The 21,585-nt window shown below is 30.6% G+C and overlaps 1 protein-coding gene and 1 long non-coding RNA gene across 2 annotated transcripts in view; both read left to right on the plus strand.

Moving 5' to 3' along the window:
- The first annotated feature begins 1,423 nt into the window (after window positions 1-1,423).
- On the plus strand, window positions 1,424-8,443 carry LOC127701719 (uncharacterized). The gene is made up of 4 exons (XR_007982157.1): window positions 1,424-1,575; window positions 3,081-3,208; window positions 3,992-4,226; window positions 8,287-8,443. It is a non-coding gene; the product is annotated as an uncharacterized LOC127701719 (long non-coding RNA).
- A 12,073-nt stretch (window positions 8,444-20,516) lies between these two features.
- LOC127702797 (kin of IRRE-like protein 3) overlaps window positions 20,517-21,585 on the plus strand; it is a 28,832-nt gene continuing 27,763 nt past the window's right edge. The window contains exons 1-2 of the mRNA XM_052207101.1: window positions 20,517-20,529; window positions 21,101-21,406. Of these exons, the coding sequence (XP_052063061.1) occupies window positions 20,517-20,529; window positions 21,101-21,406 (319 nt within the window). The remainder of the gene's footprint in view (window positions 20,530-21,100; window positions 21,407-21,585) is intronic.

Genomic DNA, 21,585 nt, shown 5'->3' on the forward strand with positions numbered 1-21,585 from the left:
GCAAAGTTGACCGTAGATAGATTTGGCATATATTTAGGTCTATTTTGGTCATGCAGCTCTTCAAATGTTTCGGTTCTTTTACATTCTTGGCTTTCAAATATTCGGCTTTGACCGTTCTGACTGAAGGTTAATCCAGAAAAGCGCTTCGAACGCATGACATTTATAAAGTGTTGTTTTCGTTTTTTTAATGCTTTTCAACTGCGTAGTAGTAATTGATTTGGCATTCTAACAGATTTGAACCGAGTGCTACTGATGAATCTTATCACAGCACTGAACACTATTATATATACTGATAAGTGGTCTTATCATTTTACTACATACACCATTTGTCAAAAATTTTGATTCAACGTTATCATACACTTTCTAAAGTCTATAAAAGCTACAAATTTTACCAAAGTTGTATCCTCATGCCTCACGAGTTTCTTTAATAGAAATTAAATAGAAAGATGATCCACAGCGTTTATTTCTTTTACTAACCCATTCAGTGATGCGGTCTATCAAATTACCAACATGAACATGTATGAAGCAAGTGCGAGATACATTCTCTTGTAACAATGGATCAGTAGGATCGGAAGTTGAGAACTTTGGAATAGTTGTTGGAATACCTTTTTACCGACACTGAGGAATCGTCCAGGATAAATCATATATCACAAATACTTTGTAAGATATAAGCACCTGGATACTTTAAATATTATTGATAATTTCGTTCAATTATGATTTTAAAAATTATTTAAAAAAACAACTATCATCCTGAGTTATATAGGATTTCTTCAATAATTCACATAACGAATTTTTCTAATTATTATTTTTCATTTCCAAATTCAATTTTCCAGATACAATTTCAGACGATTTGAATGCGGATGGTGTTCTCCCTATCCATGGTATAAAAAAAATCAGATAAGCGCCGACAACAAAATATTTCCCATATCCTTCAGCACTTCTTAAATAGAATTGAGCTTGAATGATTTTATAAATGTTTCTTCTGTTCTTTTAAATACTGTTTCACGAAAGTATGACACAATAGGAAATAAAGAATGAATTACACCAAAAATTATACACCGGTGTATGTGATTTTATGCGTTTGTGAATTGGTCGCATATTGAAGAAGACATGAAGTAGCAGAGCTGAAAGGTGGACCCAACTATACATTAGATACGAGAGAGAAAACACGTAAATGGCGAAGAGGGGACGGATTAGAATATATGGAGGAAAAAAGCTGAAAAGATGGACAAAAGAGGTCAAGTGAAAAGTTACATTTAAGTTAATGGTGGTTATTTCACAATTCTTGACGTAATTGTGAAACTGTAATCTTTATTTATAATTATAAAAAGGTCATAATAATCATGTGAAAACAACCAAATTAACCACCAGTAATGATTTCATATAACTTCAATCATACAACACAAGTGGGAAGTCAACAATTAATGTCAAGAGTGTAGACATGAGAGTACTGGTAAATCATGTTCAGACATGTAAGGCTTATTTTTAAATATTAGGGAAACTGAAAGAGTTTTGTATAAAAGAAAGACAACCTTGTAGTTATATCATTTCTGAAGAACAGCAGCATAATAAAAGGTAAGAATTTATTTTATACAATAAGTGAACTTATAATGCAGAAGTCTCAAACTATATTCAAAATAAATATAGCATAACATTGAGTTTTGTTTCACTCGTCAGCTTCAATCAGGTCCTTTTAAAAATAATTATAATATTTTAATGATCCTTCATGTGAGAGGTATATCCTGGACTGTTTATTTATTATCATGTCAATAATGATCAGTCATTTCCTTATTTATCTTCGAAATTATTATTATTTTAGTATCCAATAAAAATATTATGTGATAAATGTTTTATTGCTTCAATTTTAATGATTTAAGGTGGTACCAAACACCTTGACTAAAACTAATTTGGCACGTTTAATTTTCATAAAATTTTGACAAAATATTTACTTTGACCCTTTGACAAAAATATAAAAATTTCAAAAAACTTGAACCACACACTTTATCGGAAAAATTTCATTGGATATATAGCAGTTTGACAAACACTAATTTTGATCATTGAGAAGCTTAATATTTCCTTAACAATAGAACGTGATTAAAACGTTCTGCGGATTTTTACAGAGGTATCTCCCTGTAGTGTTATGTACCACCTTAATGCCATTTATAATTATTCGCATGAAATAAGGAATCGTCATTAAATTGACATTTGATATTTTTTTCTGTTTCTTCGAAGTTTTATTATCGATAATAAAAAGGGAAATATTTCTATTATACATTTTAAAGAGTACTTTTGAAACCTAATAAAGACAGATTGTTATTTCATTGTTATCTTTCTGAAATACATTAAGACCTTTGATTTTAGGTTCAGTATCTGAATTTTCACGAAACAATTAGCAAAACAATACAGTTAGGAATTCAAAGTAAAATACATTATTTGTGCTATCAAATGTAATATGTAATATACTGATCGGTTTTATGTCGAGATCAATTCAGGATGTTTCTGTTCAAATAACAGGTATGAGAATCGGAACCAACGGTCTTAAAAACAAATCGAATCTAATAATTTCTATAATTATAAGATAGTATTATCAGATTGTTCGCGACTTTTTATCATTTGCTTTAAATTATAGTTTGTTTGTATGATATCCTTTAAATATTTTTTTTATGAAATATTCATAACAGGCACTAAATTACCGGCACTACCTTGATAAATTTTTGTCAATGTAGTACCAGACTAAATTAACAAATATACATAAAATAAAACAAGATAAATGAAACCAGCAAATTTATTACATTACCATCTGAGAGTTTTAACGTTGGAAAATATTCATTCAAAACAAGTTTAAATAACATTTCAGTAAAGTAAGTGATTTAGATTTTAAAAATCTTTATTGTTATGATTTTACTATCTTTGATTTGTCCATGGATTAATAAAAATCTAACAAAAACATTGTATTTATATTTGCAATGGCTACATGACTAATTATTAATACAAAAGACTAGGCAGTACAAACTATGTCATAAAAAGATGACAAACATCAATTCTTGACGTTTAAAAATATGTCTATTTATGTATTTTAGGTTCATGCTTTATATTTGATTCAATACAGATAAAGATGAAAATAACTCTGGTACTGTGTATTGTTGTTTTTGTCGGTATGACTTCGGCTGGAAATGGTGTTGTTAACCTTATAGTAGAGTCATATGAGGTATATTTAAATGTGTTGTAAATGTAATTTGGATTTAATTTAAACTTATTCAAGAAATACGCATACATTTGTAGGAGGGTATATTTAAACACAAACAATCGTTTTTGAGTTGTCATTCAGTTGATTAAAATGTAGTTAAAAAAATGAGCAAAAAGAAGTGCATCACACCAGTTTAGGGGATTTTAATCATTGCGAGTAACAAATGAGATTGTCAGATTAATTTTATTTTTATTTTATTTCAAAAGTTGAAAAAAATTATTGTAAATGGTTTATTTAAAACAAACATCGATATTTTCATATCTAAAAGTATCCCCCGTTTATATAATAAATGGCTTTGTTTGTTCTTATATGCCCCTTTCGACCTTCTAACATTTTCTATATTTCTCTTCCAAAACGTTTCTATTAATTGTACTTTATGAAGGTTATTCCAGAAAGTCGTGTCGGGCTCCATACATTATTCTTCCTATTCTTTCAATATAAAAAGTATAACAAAAATACCGAACTCCAAGGTAAATTCAAAAAGGGGGAAGTCCATAAAAATGACAAAACCAAACGTTAGTCTTTATCAACCAACGAAAAGAATTGAAAACGACTGTTATATTCATGACTTGGTACAGGCATTTGCCGAAGAAAATTGTGGGTTAAATCTGGTTTTATAGGTAGCCAAATCTCCCACAATAACGGATAATAGATGTTGATGAAAATGTAATGACGCATGTGAAAACACATAGATTAAAACTACAGATATCATTCAAACTAAATATAACGAAAACTAATTCGCAGATGCACCTGAACCGCATAAAAAGATCATCAGAACCAGATATTGAAAGTTCTTTGCACATGGTATTCACCAGTACAGACGAAAACCATGACGGACACATTACAGTAGACGAGATGGTAGACTCTGTCGTTGGGAGCACCGGCGTAAAGATTGACCAGAACATGAGACAGGGCTTCAATGTTGTATTTGGTAATCCCAAATACGACTTAAATGAAAATGGTACCCTCGAGGAAAAGGGTATGGATTCATTAATTTAAGGAAAACACAGAATTAAGTAAAGGTGTTAAAAATATTTTTCATGTTACATGTTTTAGCATATGCTACATCAAAAATGACATTTAGATGATCATTGGTAGACAAACTTAATCAAAAACCTTTTGCTGAAAACATCATCAGGATAATTATTAAGATGCATGCTAAATGGTCATCATCTATTGACAATTCATAAACGGGGAACCCTGATTTATATTTTAAGCAGCTAATGCGATATTTGGTGCTTTCGAATATAACTGAAAACGAATAACTAGAGTAAATTGTTTGAAAAATTAAAGTAGAAAGTTTTTTTGACAGGAAATTCTCTCTGAAAAGACCGAATTATTTAATTAAAAGTGTTTCCTGCAGCAAAAGTAGCATTCGATGGTTTGCTTTTATTTTTAATAGTGTCGAATATTTTATTTATGGGTAATATTCCTTCAATTTTAAGATGAAGGATACAAAAATTATCAAGTACTATGTAATATAACAAATGGACATACAAGTCAATCAACTACATTAAGGAGGGTAAACAAATATGAAATATTTAACGAAGATTCTTAATAGTATTTGACTCTTCAAATACAGCAATGCATTATTAAAACATATACACGTAGAGCCACATACCTACAACGAAAATATCAATACAAAGAATTCATCCAAACATTTTTACAAAACATAATCCTGTTAAATACTCATATATTGATCTTGTGTATTAAGTCTGTAGAAAACGTAACAGTCACATGATTTAAGCTATAAATCCAAAACATGGAAGATAGTTGGGAAACTTTACACTTAGACTTTGCTTCGTATGATCAGATAATAACATTCCTGTACTATGTAAAACTTAACAGTGAAAGACCCGCCCGTGCTTTCATACACAAGAACTTTAAACCATAAATTGTGACAAGGTTATTTATTTTTATCCTAAATTGATTTAGTTACTACTACAGAAAACAAAAACATGAAATACATGCTTTCCGTATAAAAAAACGTGTACTTCGGACTGTTGATCAATACATTTATCTCAAAACATTTATCTCGAAATCAACTTGTAATTTTCCATACATGTAGAATGACACCCGGCATATAGAGAATGCAATATTTACCTCAACAGAGAACCTTATTTCCTCTCATACAGTTATATTATAATATTATAATCAACAGTAATAAAAAATCAAAGTACTAAAGTACTGAACATCGGATGACCGCAGGTTCTTGTGGATGGTCAAAAGCACATGTCACAGAAACAGATCACATCTCTATACCTGAAACTGAGGTTAATTTACAGAGATTTTTTTTTCTTATACAAGTTCGTGCTTGGATGATGAATAAATGACAGGAAATTCAACCTCACCGTAATAACTATTATATTGTAGTGATACAAATCAGTATACCTTAGACTATTATACTAATATAATAATAGTTCCAGAGAATACACTGGTTTGTTGTTATATATTATATTAATATTACGGTTGCATGCATGTATATATAATTTTCATCTATATGTATATCATACTATTCTACTATTATTATAGTGTAATGCAAGTGCATGGTGGACACTCTTCTGTAAAAAAAAAATCAAAGTCTTAAAGGCTGTAAAAGCAATTGCTGCCATGTTAATGTTTTGTGGACTTTTATTTTTCATCCATATATATAAGAATTAAACCTGACAGGACAGGAGTGTTGACTAGTGAGAAGCAAGACGGTTTTAACTTTATATCAATATAAGACTTTAGCAGGAAATCATATTAAATATGTTTTATATTTTACAAAGAGACAACAAGTTTACCAGGCTAAAGTTGGGGTTAATTATACATGTGCTGAAACATATAACTGAAAAAAAAATCATTATGGATTATCCCCTGGTAGTGTTTGTAACTGGGCAATAATTTCCTTTATTGATTTAATTTTAACCATTTTCATAATTAATTTAAATTAACCATTCAGTTAAAACATTTCAACTTTCCAGACGCAAATGTTGAAAAACGGGACAGAAATAAAATATCTTACAAGACATAAACATGTAAAAAATAAATATATATTTCAGCTTACTAAAAATATTTTCATAATGTTACTTTGACATCATTCCTTAAAACTAAGTCCCAAACATAATTGCTCAGTTGACATGTGTCATCCTCATGCGATACGAGATAACTATAATTCTCATGCAATCCCGAAAAGGGGGGTCATCACAAACAAACATGACATTAAATTGTCATTATACGAACTAGAACAAACAGCTCTATGTTGCTTTGATATTTATCAATTTTCAGGAAACATGTGAAATAAATTTCAGGTCCATTTCATTATAGTGCCTAACAAGATTGCGTGAGGTAGACGAAATTGACCTTAAAACGATCGTATTGTCTTTTGATGTCCAAAAATAGGCAGATCGGACATATAAGGACTTTATCTAATGACTACATAAATTTGGGATTTATTATTATTATAATATTCTAATGAAACTGAAAATTGTATCTTTTTTTAGGATAAACAACAATTTTACCTGGCGTAGCCGTTCATAAATGTTTTTCTGCATTTATCTTCGAAAAATGGCGTATTTAATGGAATAGAACGTTAATACAGTAAACTTTCTCTTTTTTCTCCGCAATAGGCTATCAAAAATAATTTATCTAATGTGTATGTGGAAAATTATGTGAAAAGATAAAAAGTGGCAATTGTTACCTTTCATACCTTAAGTTTCGTTCATCTGATTCTGACCAATGCTTATATACTAAATATCTATTTATATGCCGCTATTATTGTTGTTGTTACCAATTATGTAAATCAATTGTATCTGATTTTATGCCCTTTATGGGCCCTGTAATTTGGGAAATAAAAAAAAAATCTATTCATTGATAAAACGTAATATGGACTGGTCCAGTGTCCAGTTTGCAGGTCATTTAATTTTCTGTACACATTCATGCACGCTCTGATTTAATCAATATACTCGTACGAAAAAGCATGAACAGTTTGAAGGTAATCTAATAATAACTTAATCCAATCAAATTGCATAAGATTCAATAACAATGTCAAGTCCACATCATAATGAGTAATAGAGGTAAACTGGGTAGGGAGAAAATGACAGATATTTCAAGTTAATATTTATGCAATAACGAATTAAAATTTGTCAACCAAAAGTTTTGCTACAATTTCAAAAACATGTCGTTCTGTATGGGTATAGTTTTCGGATCTTTCATTAGCGTATTTAAGGCTATAAAAAGTTTGGGCTTCAAAAGTTCACACAATTATTGACTTTATACAGAAAATTCGTCCTTGTAAAACATTTAATAGTTCACAAATGATACGCGATTTTAAAGTAAAATTATTTCTTAAAACACTGCAAAAAATTTCATTCATATTGATAAAGTGGTATCGTCATAAAGTGCGTTGAAATGAACAGTGGTATAGCAAACATCGAATTCCCTCACAAAATGTTATCACACACTACAGTAAGGGGAGTCAGTTAAGTTTGTCTATTTTTAGATACTATACAGGTAATCTTTTGACACCACGTATACAACCTGTGTGACCTGTGTAGTGATTTTGATTTTACGATAAATTCATGAATGAACGAAAATTTTATGAATGAACATGAGCACCTGACCTCTTTCTTAAAAACCTATTAAACATATAAAACCGTATTTAATAAGGAGATAATTCAGTCAAATTTTCAGTACTAAATCAACAACTGAAATGATTCCATTTTTTGATGAAACATCGTACGAACGGAGAACGGAATCGCAGGTATAAAAATGCACTTTTTTCCCTTGTAATGACCGCGGATCTATAATTTTTATAGATCGGTTGAAATCCCAAAACTAATTTGCATAATGGAAATTTAGGCGATAGCAATACATCGGAGTGACCTCAAGGTCATCCTCTGTAAAAATGAAGTCACAAAAATAATAATTTCTTTTATTTCTTTGTCATTTTTATTATTTGTCATACTATGTTTGTATTTAAGGCGAGAATTATACAGTATAGTGGTTGATCAATTTCATATACACAAAGACTCTTAATGTTACCTTGTTTTTTTTAGAATATGCTGAACTGATTAAATCAGGAATTGGAATGTAGAAAATAAAAGCCTAGAACTTGTGTTGAGGAGACGGAGCAGGAATTTGACAATATATGTTTTTTTTTAGTAAAAACGGCGATTCTTATAATATTACTAATAAAGAATAGATTCATTTTAACACACATTATTTGTTATTGTATTCATGCTTGAAATTAAAAAAAAGGTTCTTAAAATATTTAGATGATTTGCAAAGCACTATCAAATTACTGCAAATACCAAGTAACTCGTAGAAAAATATTCCAAATAATTTGTCCTGTGACCATGTTTTGTACTACGTGACAGTAACGAATTAGATGTACTATGAACTTTGGACAAACTTGTATGTGTTTATGTTTAAACAAAAGTATACTTCCTGTTCCATTTAAAAAGTGTGGTTTGAACAATAAACGATATAACGTCAACTCTTTGAGAACTATTATGAAGAAAACATGAGACGTTTTAAATTTTTCAAAAGTCACAGTTCACCGTTTTATATTCTATAGGATTTTGATGTTCACCAATGAAAACAAAGTTATACTTTTGGCTCCATATCTATTGTTTATGATGTTGTTCACAAACGTTTTGGTGTACGTTTTTTTAAAGGTTACGCCGAAAAGATTTTTAACATGTTTAAGTAGAATTTAAAACGGCGGATCTTCCTTTTGACATTTAAAAATAGAGGTTGCGTGATATTTCCGACGTTGATAAAAGCCACTGAACATATGTCTTTATCAAGTGATGCATGTATAACAGCAAATGCTTACTCTGTCGAAACAAATGGTGTTACTTCCATTTTTGTTCATGTGATTACGATTGTATCTACTTCCACGTTCAACTATTTGTATTTTAAAGATATGAATTTTAAACTGATGTCAAGGTTAAGATTTTCTCAGACTGTTTGATACTCTAGTCTGGGCATGGAAGGATTATGTCAATATAATACTTCCATGGTCTGGGAGATCATGATATATAAATTAGTTGTCATATAATTTGTACTAACTTTACGAATCTAAGATCGGAACATATTGTCTTTATGTTTTTATTGTGATTCGTGCCAATCTCATGGGTCAAGCCATTTCCAACTGATTTTTACAGTTTTTTCTTATACTGATTTGTTACACCACCACCCCATGTTAGAAGAGGGTTGAGCGTAAACAAGTCTGTTTAACCCCACAGCATTCTATAGATGCATGTCCTTAGTCAGGAGCTTGTTATTCAGTGGCTGCTGTTTGTTGCTGTTTGTCATATTTCAATTACGCTTCTTGTTTGTCATACATCAGGCCGTAGGCGTAGTCTTTTTCAAAAAGTTTTTAATTTCTGGATTAATGGTTTTTAATTTTGTTTAAATAATTTTTTCCGCAGCTCTGTTTAAATTCAAAATTTAAATTTTCATAACAAGACTTTTTTTTGAAAGAATTTAACTCTTTTAATTTTTTTTTTAGTTTTTGATTTAGCCCTGTGAAGACAAGATAGCTTTTAATTTTGGAATACTTTACACAGACCTTTACTGGAAGAATTAACACCGCATTAGGTTCAAGTAATTACGTTATAAACAGTTAAAACAACTATTCTGCTTGCTTTTACAAAGTCCTAGAATACATTTCACCTTGTTCATCAAAATATCAAAATGTTCTCAGTCTGTGTCCCCCTTGTTTGGGTAATATTGTTCATGTGAACATTTGTATTCCTTCCAAAATTGTACTTATCATACAAATTTTGTCATTTAAAAAGTGATTAATTGTAAGGAAAAAATTATAACACAATGAAAAAGGAATTCAAAAATCTTTTTTAAAAAGTGATATGAATATTACTGTTTTCGTCGAAAATGGGTCGCATATACCACATAAAATAGTAGTGAATAATGTGTATATACATGTTCAAATATTATTATGTATATACGATGAGATGGGGAAAATCATTTCAGATAACGTATGTACTTTCTTTTTGGGGATGTTGACAAAATTAAATGCTAGACAAAAATCCATGACAAGAAAAAAGTGTCATTTTTAATATATTGTATAAATAGTATCAATTCCAACCTCTCTTCCCTGTTTACACTTCCGAAGCATCTGAGCTCACATCCTGATGTATGTGTTTGTGTTGCTCAATCGTACGTCTTCAGCGTGTTATCTTATTGGTTTGTTGTTTATCAGTACCCTTTTTTTCTTTAAACAAAAGTGTTATCTAATTTTTGACAAAAAGTTCGTCGTCACATTTTCTGGTTATGTCCTATGTGGGTTAGACGTTAACTAAGTTCCTAAAATATTGTCAAGACCATATCTGATATCTGATTGCTTCAGGTTCTGTTTTGGGTAAAAAAAGGGGTTGGGGGGTTGGAAAGGAACAAGAAAAACAAATACAGAATATGTCTACTGTTATGTTTCCTCAATTCCGAAAAACCTTTTGGTCATATTTAGTATTTCAGCTTTTGTATTAACTTTTTAAAATATTCTGAACTTTCGATGGCGAAATATCCCATCCACTCTTTCTTTCCGACTGCTACTAGTATTATATTATTCCATATTCGAACGGTAAATCAATAGTAAACATAATATTTGGCTGCAAATGCTGCTGGTGAACTGCCAGCACACCACGGGTACCTACTATTCATTAACCAGAACTTCAGTGAAGGTCTATTACACTATATAACGCGAATTTTAACATTTTATTTAACTTACTTTTCATGTGCAACAAGATCAGTATCATTATTTTTTTGTACATGATCTCCAATACCTCTGGTTAAAAGCGTACCAAATTTTCGTAAGAGACTTGAGTCGTGCGTATTGAAATCGGTATCAAAATAGAAAAATCATAATCTTCTCTTCAATTCATATCCTGTATTTAGTTATTCTAATATGACGTCCTTATTTCGCTTTGTATACAAAGACGTGTTCTATTTAGCACAAAATATGTTTGACACATGCGCACAAACTTACTGTTTACATTCTCGATATTTTCATTTTGATCGTAATGAAATATATATATGTTAGCTGCTTACATAAAATTATATTATATATTGTTATTAAAACATCATGTATTTAACCTGCTATTAGTTTTTAAACTTATTGATATGAAAATGTAATGTAACGGGAACAGCCAAACATTCCTCAGGCATTTTCGTACTCTTCGACAGATAAAAATACCGTTTTTTTCCTATTAGAATCGAAATAAGTCCTTCATGTCAAGCTCTATACTCATTTCAACATGGGTAGGCATTATATTTGACCATATTTTACACCTCGCTAACGCTCAGTGTAAAATATCGGCAACTATAATGCCTAGCCATGTTAAAATGAGCATAGAGCATGACATGAAGGAATTATTTCTTAATTTAATACTATGAACAACAAAGATGTAAGGCTTGATATTTTGAAATCTTTTATTTACACCATATACCCAAGTGTATTTCAAGTCTGAACAGTATCTTAAGTGCAAATCGATAATGATATTCATTCCTTTAAAAAATCCACCGTTACGATATTGTCTGTCTGTTTATTTTTAACATTTTAGGTTAAAAATATGTCGGGTATGAAAAAGGAAGAAGGAAATTGTCAAGATGAAGATTGTTTTCATTTTGATTTTTCTTTTTACATTCCGTAAGTAACTTATCAAACAAAACTGTTATATATCTATATTCCAGCTCAAATATATATGTCATCTTAAATTTTATTGGATGCAAAATAGATAGAATGGTTAGGTAAGCAATGAGAATGTGAATTCTTTCTATTACTTGCCATAAGAAAAAAAAAACATGATAATGTCATCATAAAAAACGAAATTGCGAACTGTTATTAGGTCTTTCCACTTTTCTGTGGAAAAACCTATTGTACTTGTTCTGATTATTATTAGGTCTTTCCATTTTTCTGTGGAAAGACCTATTGTATTTGTTCTGATTTTTATTATTATTATTATTTTTTTTTCTTCTTCCGCCCCTTTTTTCTGACGATGCTTTTTTGTTTCGCAAGATGTCGCTTAGATTTTTTTGCATATGATATCGAACAGTTATTACGATTTTGAAACTGACCCTGTTAAGCCGAACACTTTTTATTGTAAGTGTTATCTCCCCAAACACTGTTTTTCTTGTGTACAAATCTCCTTCGAAAAGATTACGACAAAATTATTCCACCAATTTGCTCGTTATATCCTCAGGATCTTGAAAATAATTTTGACCGAAGCGGTCCGGAAACTCCATTTGGAGTTATTTCCCCTTCTGTATTTAGAATAAGTAAAATGTAATTGTAATTGGTAAACCATAAGTGATAGAGACCTAGGGTCTTTTGATTTGAGGTCCTTGGTCCAAAAAAAAAGAAAGAAAATAGGGTCAAGGTCAAAGGTCAAGGTCATTTCTAAATTTGGATTTTGGCTTATTTTCACCTCTTTTCAAACACAATATAATATATCGACAACATATTTTTACTTAATTGTTAGTTGCGACATGTCGTAACACATACATTTTGGTTTAAAGGGTACGCTTACATCAAATTAGAGTTTTCTCCCCTCTTTTATTTAAAAATATGCATCTGATGATATAACTCATGAACCAAATATAATCAAGAAGGGGTCATTTGATTTGAGGTCCTTGGTTGATTGCCTTGAAATTGAGCTCAAGGTCATAGGTTAAATTGACGTTCTAGATTTTGACCTTTGCTTTTACCTCATATGTATACATGATAAAGCCATGGGACTTTTTGCATTAGGTTTCAAGCCAGTTAACCTTAGAAAGGCCAACCAGAAGTGACCTTGTGTAAACCGGAAGTAGCTTTTTTTGTACTTAATTAATATAAAAGTTTATAGAACCAGATATTTTTGGTATCAGTGTCAATTAAACGTTTGAATAATACCGGAAGTAGCATTTTTCAAACCGAAAGTAACAAATTATCTCCCTTATTTAAAAAATATTGTTTAGAAACCATATATTTTTGGAATCAGCGTACAATAAGCTATCATTTGACGCTGGAAATGACATTTTTAACCGAATTTTACTATTTTCATATTAAAATACATGTTTTTTTTTGTGGAAAGACCTTCAATTGTTCTTTGAAAAATTGGTTTTTTATTTATATAATTACAAGTTTGATCGTTTATATAAATATACATTGTTAATTTCCATTGTGTAGTGCAATGTAGGCGTACATATAATAATAATTTTGAAGCTGATATAATAGTTTTAGGTAAATAAATTGAAGAAAACCTACGGTTTCTTATTGGTGCATTCTGAATAAAATTCGGATCTATCATAACTTTCATTCTTACACACCTCTATGTCTTGCATTGTTCTGGACATAACATTCAATTTCATGCATGCTAATATACTATCAACATATGCTAACCTTACTTCAAGCATACGGATTCATTTCATCTCTATGGGTAGTAGATTCTGCTGAACAAATTTTATTGGTTTTAAAAAATATCGGATGCCTATATAATTCTTTCATTGCCTTTTGTAGTTGAGAGGTTGTTTGTTTCAATTAACAACTATTATTTTTGTATACAGGATATTTTTAAAATGTGTTGGCGGATTATACAAAATAAATGGAGAATGTGTCCCCATGGACACAGATGATGCCCCTGCTTGCATACAACATTATAAAGGGACATAACTCAAGAACAATAAAAGTGACGCTACCCAAATTTGTACTTGAGCTTAGTTTTGTGGTAATAAGTATTGTGTTTAGGTTTCATGTTTGGTTGGGGCAAACTTAAGTTACAGAACGGAAACTATTTGCAATTTTTCGATTTATAAAGGGGCATCACTCAATAATGGTTAAAGTGACACTACCCAAATTCAACTTGATCTGTGTTTTATCAGTGGAAGGCAAAATTAAACATTGCATTGTATAAAGCATTGATTGTAGTTGATTCAACTATAATCATGGACAAAGGAAGATAACTCCAATTTTAATAAAATACTCCGCTGGGCGCAGCTTGATACGACCGCAGAGGTCGAACCCTGAACAGCTGGGGAAAGTATGGACACAACATTCAAGCTTGATACAGCACTGAATTTAGATTGTAATTAAATATTTGACACAGCATAGATGTCTGACACAGAATGAATGTGGTCTAAGAACTTAGAAAATTTTAATTTACCTATTCAAACCATATCATTATTATTTGCTTTTATATATAAATAAAAAATAACCAATTTAAAATGGAAAATTTTAAAGAAAAAAGTTATTGTCTGGAAACTAGAAAAATGCTTGTTTTTTGGTCCCTTTTTGGCCCCAATTTCCTAAACTTTTAGGGCAATTACCCCAAACTCAAACCCAGCTTTCCCTTTGTGATATGGAACCTTGTAGTACAATTTCATAAAGATCCATACACTTACACACAAGTTATTGTCCTGAAACTAGAAAAATGCTATTTTTTTTTGCCCCTAATTCCTAAAATTTGGAGGCAATTACCCCCAAAATCAATCCCAGCCTTCCCTTTGTGGTATGGTACCTTGCAGTACAATTTCAGAGAGATCCATACACTAACACACAAGTTATTGTCTGGAAACTAGAAAAATGCTTATTTTTGGCCCCTTATTCCTAAACGTTTTGGGCAAATACCCCCAAACTCATTTCCAGCTTTCCCTTTGTGATATGGAACCTTGTAGTACAATTTCATATAATTATTATATTTAAAGTACATGTGGACTCAAAAATAGTTATGTCTTTACAAATCATTAGATATTTTGAAGAATAGCATTTGGCGTCTAATATTCCATCAACCAAGGATTTTATAACAAACTTTTACGAGGCCATTAAGTCAAAATATTATTCAGTGCTATACTTCGTCATTGAAGACATTTATTTTGAATAAATTATATGAATATATAACCACTTCTTTATAATATAATTAAGATAAAATGTTTCAGTAAAGAGGAGGAGGTATTAGTGCCATTATTTGGCCCATAAAATTGCAAAAATAGTAAACGTACAATAGCCTTTCAGAATGATGTTAATTTTTATCAATATATGAACAGGTTGATATAATATTGGCACTTTAGTGCAGAAAGGTCACTTGTGATGTTGAAATTAACATATTCGATTAAAAATGACCATTTTACTCATAAAAATAGATATGAATCTTACTTTAAAAAGATATTTTACACGCATTAACATCTGTGTTAAAATACATCTTACACAGAATTTCCGTTAAAAGACCTTTTGATTTCGTTCTGACTATATGTTTTCTACCGCCACTTTTGTTTTTGAAATGTCGTTTTTGTTTTGCAACATGATAAGAAATTTGATATCTGATAGCAAACAGTTATGACGCCTTTGAAACTAATCCCTTTTAACCGAACACTATTCCTTATGGAAGTTATCTCCCAGTATACTATTTTTCTTGTTATCGCTTCTCCCCAGAAGGCGTAAAAGTTATTGCTTAATTATGTACCAAAGCGGTCCAGTTATATGTTATAAGAGTTATTTTCATTTTTGTGTTTGACATGAGTAGATGTTGGTGTAACTCATAAACTGTAAGTCATAGAGACTTAGAGGCCTTTGAAATAAGGTCCTTGGTCCATAAGTAGAAAATTGAGAGCAAGGTCGACGGTCAAGGTCATGTATTTAATTTTTTAACTTTGATTGAAACTGCAAAAGACTGCATGACATAAGACCTTGAAAAAGGGTCAACTTCAAGATGCTAGTTTGCACTTATTTTTTATGTAAAACATAGAAACAGTTAGAATCAGTATAAAGTAACCTATCATTTGAAACGAGAAATGACATTTGTATACCGGAAGAAGCAAATTATCTCCTTTATTTCAAGCAATGGAAACCAGATATTATCGAATCAGTGTAATGAAAGCTATCATGTGACACCAAAAGTGTCATTTTGTATAGCGGAAATATCAAATTATCGTCCTTATTTCAAATGGAAATACATAGAAATCATAAATTTTTGGAATTAGTGAAAAGTAAGTGGTGACACTGGAAGTGACTGTTCCAAACAGGATGTATCTGATCATTTCACTTTTTCAAAGAAAATAACTACATACTTTTGGAATCTGCAAGTTACTGTTTTTGCTAACGGTGGATATTTTTGTATAATTAAACAAATTCTTTGTGCAAATCTATACCGACCGTGAAAGACCCTCATGGGTAGTCAAGGTCGTTAAAAAACTCCCTCGTCGTCGTGCAAATATGTTTAATAGTTATTCTTATCCTTATTTATCAACATGTGAGGTCGAAAGACATTCAGTTGTTCTCTTTTTATTGAATTCTTTTCTCTTTTTGTTAAATACTCAGCACTATTTGTAATCTTTCAAGTTGAAGTCTTTAGCAGTTTTGCGCATTCTTAATAGAATTGCCAAATACCTCATGACGGTGTAAAACACCCAAATTAAACACTACTGTCTAAAGCTGTGATAATGCTGAGATTTTATTTTAATGGAAGAAAGTTTTGAAATTGACCCCATTGTAAAGAGTGATATTTCACACAGAAATTTCATAAAGTCTTTGACTGTAGATATCTTGTGCCCTACACAAATATCTCATTCACCATCGAATCCAATTACAACCCTTTTTTTATGTGTTTAAGTAAAATAAACGATCGAAACATTTCAACAGATAAATATTATGAAACAACGGATACAGAATACTAGTAGTATCTCTTATTATACTCTTAAAAACACAAAAGACATTCGAAAACAAATATTCCATATAATTTGCCGAGAATAATCTGCATCATCGTGTCTGATGAAATGAATGTGCTCGTATCAAACACTAATTTATGGATCAATTGCTTACTATGTAAAATTCACCAATTTCTGGGCATATATTTATCAATTTTGTCTCAAGTTTAAATAAAGTGACAGTCTCAATATGTTAGCCTGGCCTGTACTGAAAAATTCAACATATCTTTCATTGTAAATAACAGCACACTGGTTCCCGGAACTCAAGAATTACAAAACAGGTGCTTCTGATCTGATAAACAGGCAAAGTATATCCTTCTTTTTTAAATTAACTTTTTTTAATTTTTCAAAAGGAACATATTTTAACCTAGAATTTGGGGAAAAGGAGGACAGACAACTATTTATTAATCTTATAACAATGTACACCAAAAGAAAATTACCGAATATGAATATTGAATCCAAAATCAATAAATATTTCGGTTAACGTATAAGTATAGATACGTAAAAATGTACATTAAAATCAATATTAACTAAAAAAGAATGTTAACTTATAAAAAAAAAAAAAAAAAAAAAAATCATGATAACTTTGTTTAACAAATGAATTAAAATGATCTCCCAGATATGATGTCTAATTCTTTTCTGTTTTTTCTTTCTTTTATCCTGAAAGTTATGCAAAACATTAACCGACCATCGTTTGATGATAAGTAAACCTTAATCATTGTATCACATTGAAAGTTTCCTAGTAAATGTAAGAGAATGATAATCCTTTTCTTCATGATTAAGTACGAGCGTTAGCGAGTACTTATCATGAAGTAAAGGATTATCATTCTCTTACAAACTTAGAATATTGTAAAGTGCTCAAGGCTCAAATGGTCGTCTCTTGATTGGTTGTATTCAAGAATTAGTTTCATTGTCAGTGTTAATGTTTATAATTGATGCATGACTTCATTTTTAGCATTTCATTTATGGGTTAGTTTTAGTGATGTAAGGACTTCCTTATAATTTGGGAAATATTAAAAAAAAAATGTGTTATAAACATTAGGTGACACAACAGTACAAAGAAAAGGTAGGAATTGTATATGTTTCCTGACCGTGAGTATGAATGTAAATCATGTAATATTTTATTGAGGAATTAGCCTTTTTTTTTACAGTTTAAATCAATAAATGCATTTGAGTTACAACTAATTTTATTTCACAGCCAATATTTTGGTCCGGCTTTTTAAATCAAATACTATTTCAGGAAAACGTTGTAATAAAATACCTTTAAAAGTTTTAAATATATCAAAAACTTAAATCAAATTCCTGTTTTTTTTTTTAATTCTATCGGAATATTGGAAATTAGTATTCTTTCAAACTGCTGGTTGAGTAATCAGAGTTTCAGAAAGCTAAAGATTTGGGTAAATTTAATTTTAAAACTTTTTTTCCTTTTTTTTTGCATTGCTGTGATATCGTTTATTTTCTTTTTTTTTGTAATTTGAAGTAATTAATATTTTCATAATAACATTAAAGGTACAAATTTTACTGCACCAGTAAACTTCAACTTATTTTGATTTGTTTGTTTGTTTCACAATTCAACTTTTAGTCGGTTTTAATCACAAATTCTTTCAATCTGATAAATGTGCTGCGGGGTAGTTGTAACTGATTTATAGAAACTCTTTGTTTTGAAATGTATAGACCCAAATAATAGGATAATCCCTTACTAAGAACATGATTTACATTCATTCTTCACAATTAAGAGACACCAAATCCTACAATTTCATTGGTCGAGAACACTTTGCTATATTCTAAGGTAAATGAAAAGAAGCTAGCATTATCCATTAACATATTGTTCCGCTATATAGAAGATGTCTTCTCACTAAAACAATCAACGTTTGGTGACTATGTTGAAGGCATTTATCCAACCGAACTAGAAAATAAAGAAAACCAGAATCAAGTCTGCCTCATATTTTGATTTACATCTTGAAATCAACAGCGAGTGTAAGTTGGAAACAAACATGCATGAAAAAAGGGAAGACTTCAGCTTCCAAATTTGGAACTTTATGTTTCTATGTAGCAATATTCAAGCAGTGCCTGTACATTGCGTATATATCTCCAAGTTGGTACAATATTCCAAAGCTTGATTTTCCTGCTTACAAGAAACATTTGAATCAGGGATCAAAGTGGTAAAGTTAAAGTCATCCAATCGAAAATTTTCGGATGTTTTCACAATTTGGTTGCCCGCTTTAGAATATATTATCTATGTCACAGATGAACACGGATATGTTCAAATCATCGTAACTAAAATCCCATATCTATTCTTTAATTGTGTCATCATCGAACGAGATGTATCAACGAAATTATAATTATCATAAACAGAGAAACGAGTGTCACATATTTTTCAGGATCTGCTGTTTATCCTCTGAATGACCTACGATCACTCCAGACTTTTGTGTTTGCTGAGGTTTTCATGTTATTTATATCAATATTTCATATCGAAATTATGTTTTTTTTCTAACGTAAAACAATTATATTCAAATCAATTTATCACCATAAATGAGTACGGGGGATTATCCAGTATAAAGCATTTATGTTGATTAAGATTTTATAAGAAGCTATCAAGATTATTGTGTATGCATAATTATACCAAAAATATATATAACAGAAGTTAGTTCCATCAACATTAATCAACAGTAATCAGTAATGTTTCAAATGAAAAAAGTAAAATCACAAAAATACTGAACTCCGAGGAAAATTCAATCGGAAAGTCCCTAATCACATGGCAAAATCAAATGACAAAACACATCAAACGAATGGACAACAACTGTCATATTCCTGACTTGGTACAGGCATTTTCAAATGTAGAAAATGGTGGATTGAACCTGGTTTTATAGCGCTAAACCTCTCACTTGTACGACAGTCTTATCAAATTCCATGATAGATAGTATCATAATCTCAGTAGTCAGTACTTAGGTACTGTCATGATTTATAATAAGCCTATCTGAAACTGTCCATTTATACATTTTGAAATTATAAAGGTTTCAACTCCTTCAGGCAAAGTTGGCCTTAAATAGATTTGATGTTATGTTTTAGGTCATTTTTGGTCATATAGCTCTTCAACTGTTTCGGTTCTTATACATCATTGGCTTTCAAATACTCGGTTTGAGCGTTCCTGATGAAGATAAATCCAGAAAAGCGACTTAGGCCGGATCCACTTAGGAAGCACTCCACAATTAGGTGTGTAGTATTGTGTAATGTATGTATTTTGGGCTGTTTTCTGTATGACAGTCCGTCTTTTCCTATCCATACCAGCCAAAGGTCAAGAAATTATTGTCATATAATTTCCACGATTTTGTCAACAATAAAAACAATATAAACAATATACTTTATTTTGAAACACTGAGACATATATATATATATATATATGTAACAAGAGGCAAAATACATTATCATATTTTATGGTTGCTATAGAACAATGTTATAATACATAATCGTATAATTGAGAGTATACTACAGAGATTTATTTTAACTAATTGGTTAATGAAAAGTGATAAGTTCTTCATAACTTCAATGTTGCAAAATGAAAGCAGCCCTTTCATTTTCACGACACATGGATACCTGTGGTAATATTCTGAAATATGATTTTTTCTTATATTTGCAACTATAACAAATATTCCTGTGCAGTTGTGCAACCTCCTTCCGCTTTTGTCTTCAATTCCATGAGCTTAATTCTTTTCTTCAGAATGTTAAGTGATTTGTTCAAAATGGTCTTTGCCTTATCCCATAACTACGTGTTCCATCTTAAGCTCGTACCGCTTAATTTAAAGTGTCCGTCTTCATTTTAGAAAATTATCAAAGTAAAGCTTTGACAGATTTCTGAGGGAACGGTTACCAAACAAAATGTTTTTTTTTGGGGTGATTGGTCTATACCCTTGTCGATACTTTCAAATAGTGCCCACCTGATTCATAAACTTTGATCATCAAACAGCCACGTATTTAAATGTAACTATGATTCCTACATTGGCCTTAGAATACCCCAAGCATAAATTAAACTGCTCGGGGTTAAGATTATCATACATTTAATGCAGTTGCATTTTTATAATAAATTTGATCATCACATTTATTTAACAGAACTGGTACTAGTATACTATAATGAATACCATGGAAGTAAAGAAAATGTTGTTCTCGTTTTAGATTTATTGTATGCCGATCAACTAGGTTTAACTGGATCAACAATTCAATTAAAATGTCCTGCTAAATTAGCACCAAGGCGTTCGTTATGGTTTTACACAAATGGAACTCAGTCAGTATATTTGACAGAAAATGGTTACATAAATAATGATACTTTGTCCCCAGAACTATATAGAAGATTATCTGTGTCTGGTAATCATAGTATTGGAGAATATCATCTGAACATAGCTGACATCAGGAAAAGTGACGAGGGGAAATACGAATGCATTGTTGGGAAAGATATCGGGACAGTATTCTTGACTGTAATTGGTAAGTCACTAGATAGTCTATCAGTTTCAAGCTTCTTGTACTATTCAAGATACATTGTCTGGTTAATTCTTAATGATAAATATGTACCGTTTGTCCTTTTTCCACCTTTAATTTTACTATTCGTTTTGGTCATATTCATTTCTGCATACTTTAAAATCCCTGACTTTCTAATGTTTCGG

The sequence above is a fragment of the Mytilus californianus genome, unplaced genomic scaffold (genome assembly GCF_021869535.1).
Source record: "Mytilus californianus isolate M0D057914Y unplaced genomic scaffold, xbMytCali1.0.p SCAF_5, whole genome shotgun sequence".
Taxonomy (NCBI): domain Eukaryota; kingdom Metazoa; phylum Mollusca; class Bivalvia; order Mytilida; family Mytilidae; genus Mytilus; species Mytilus californianus.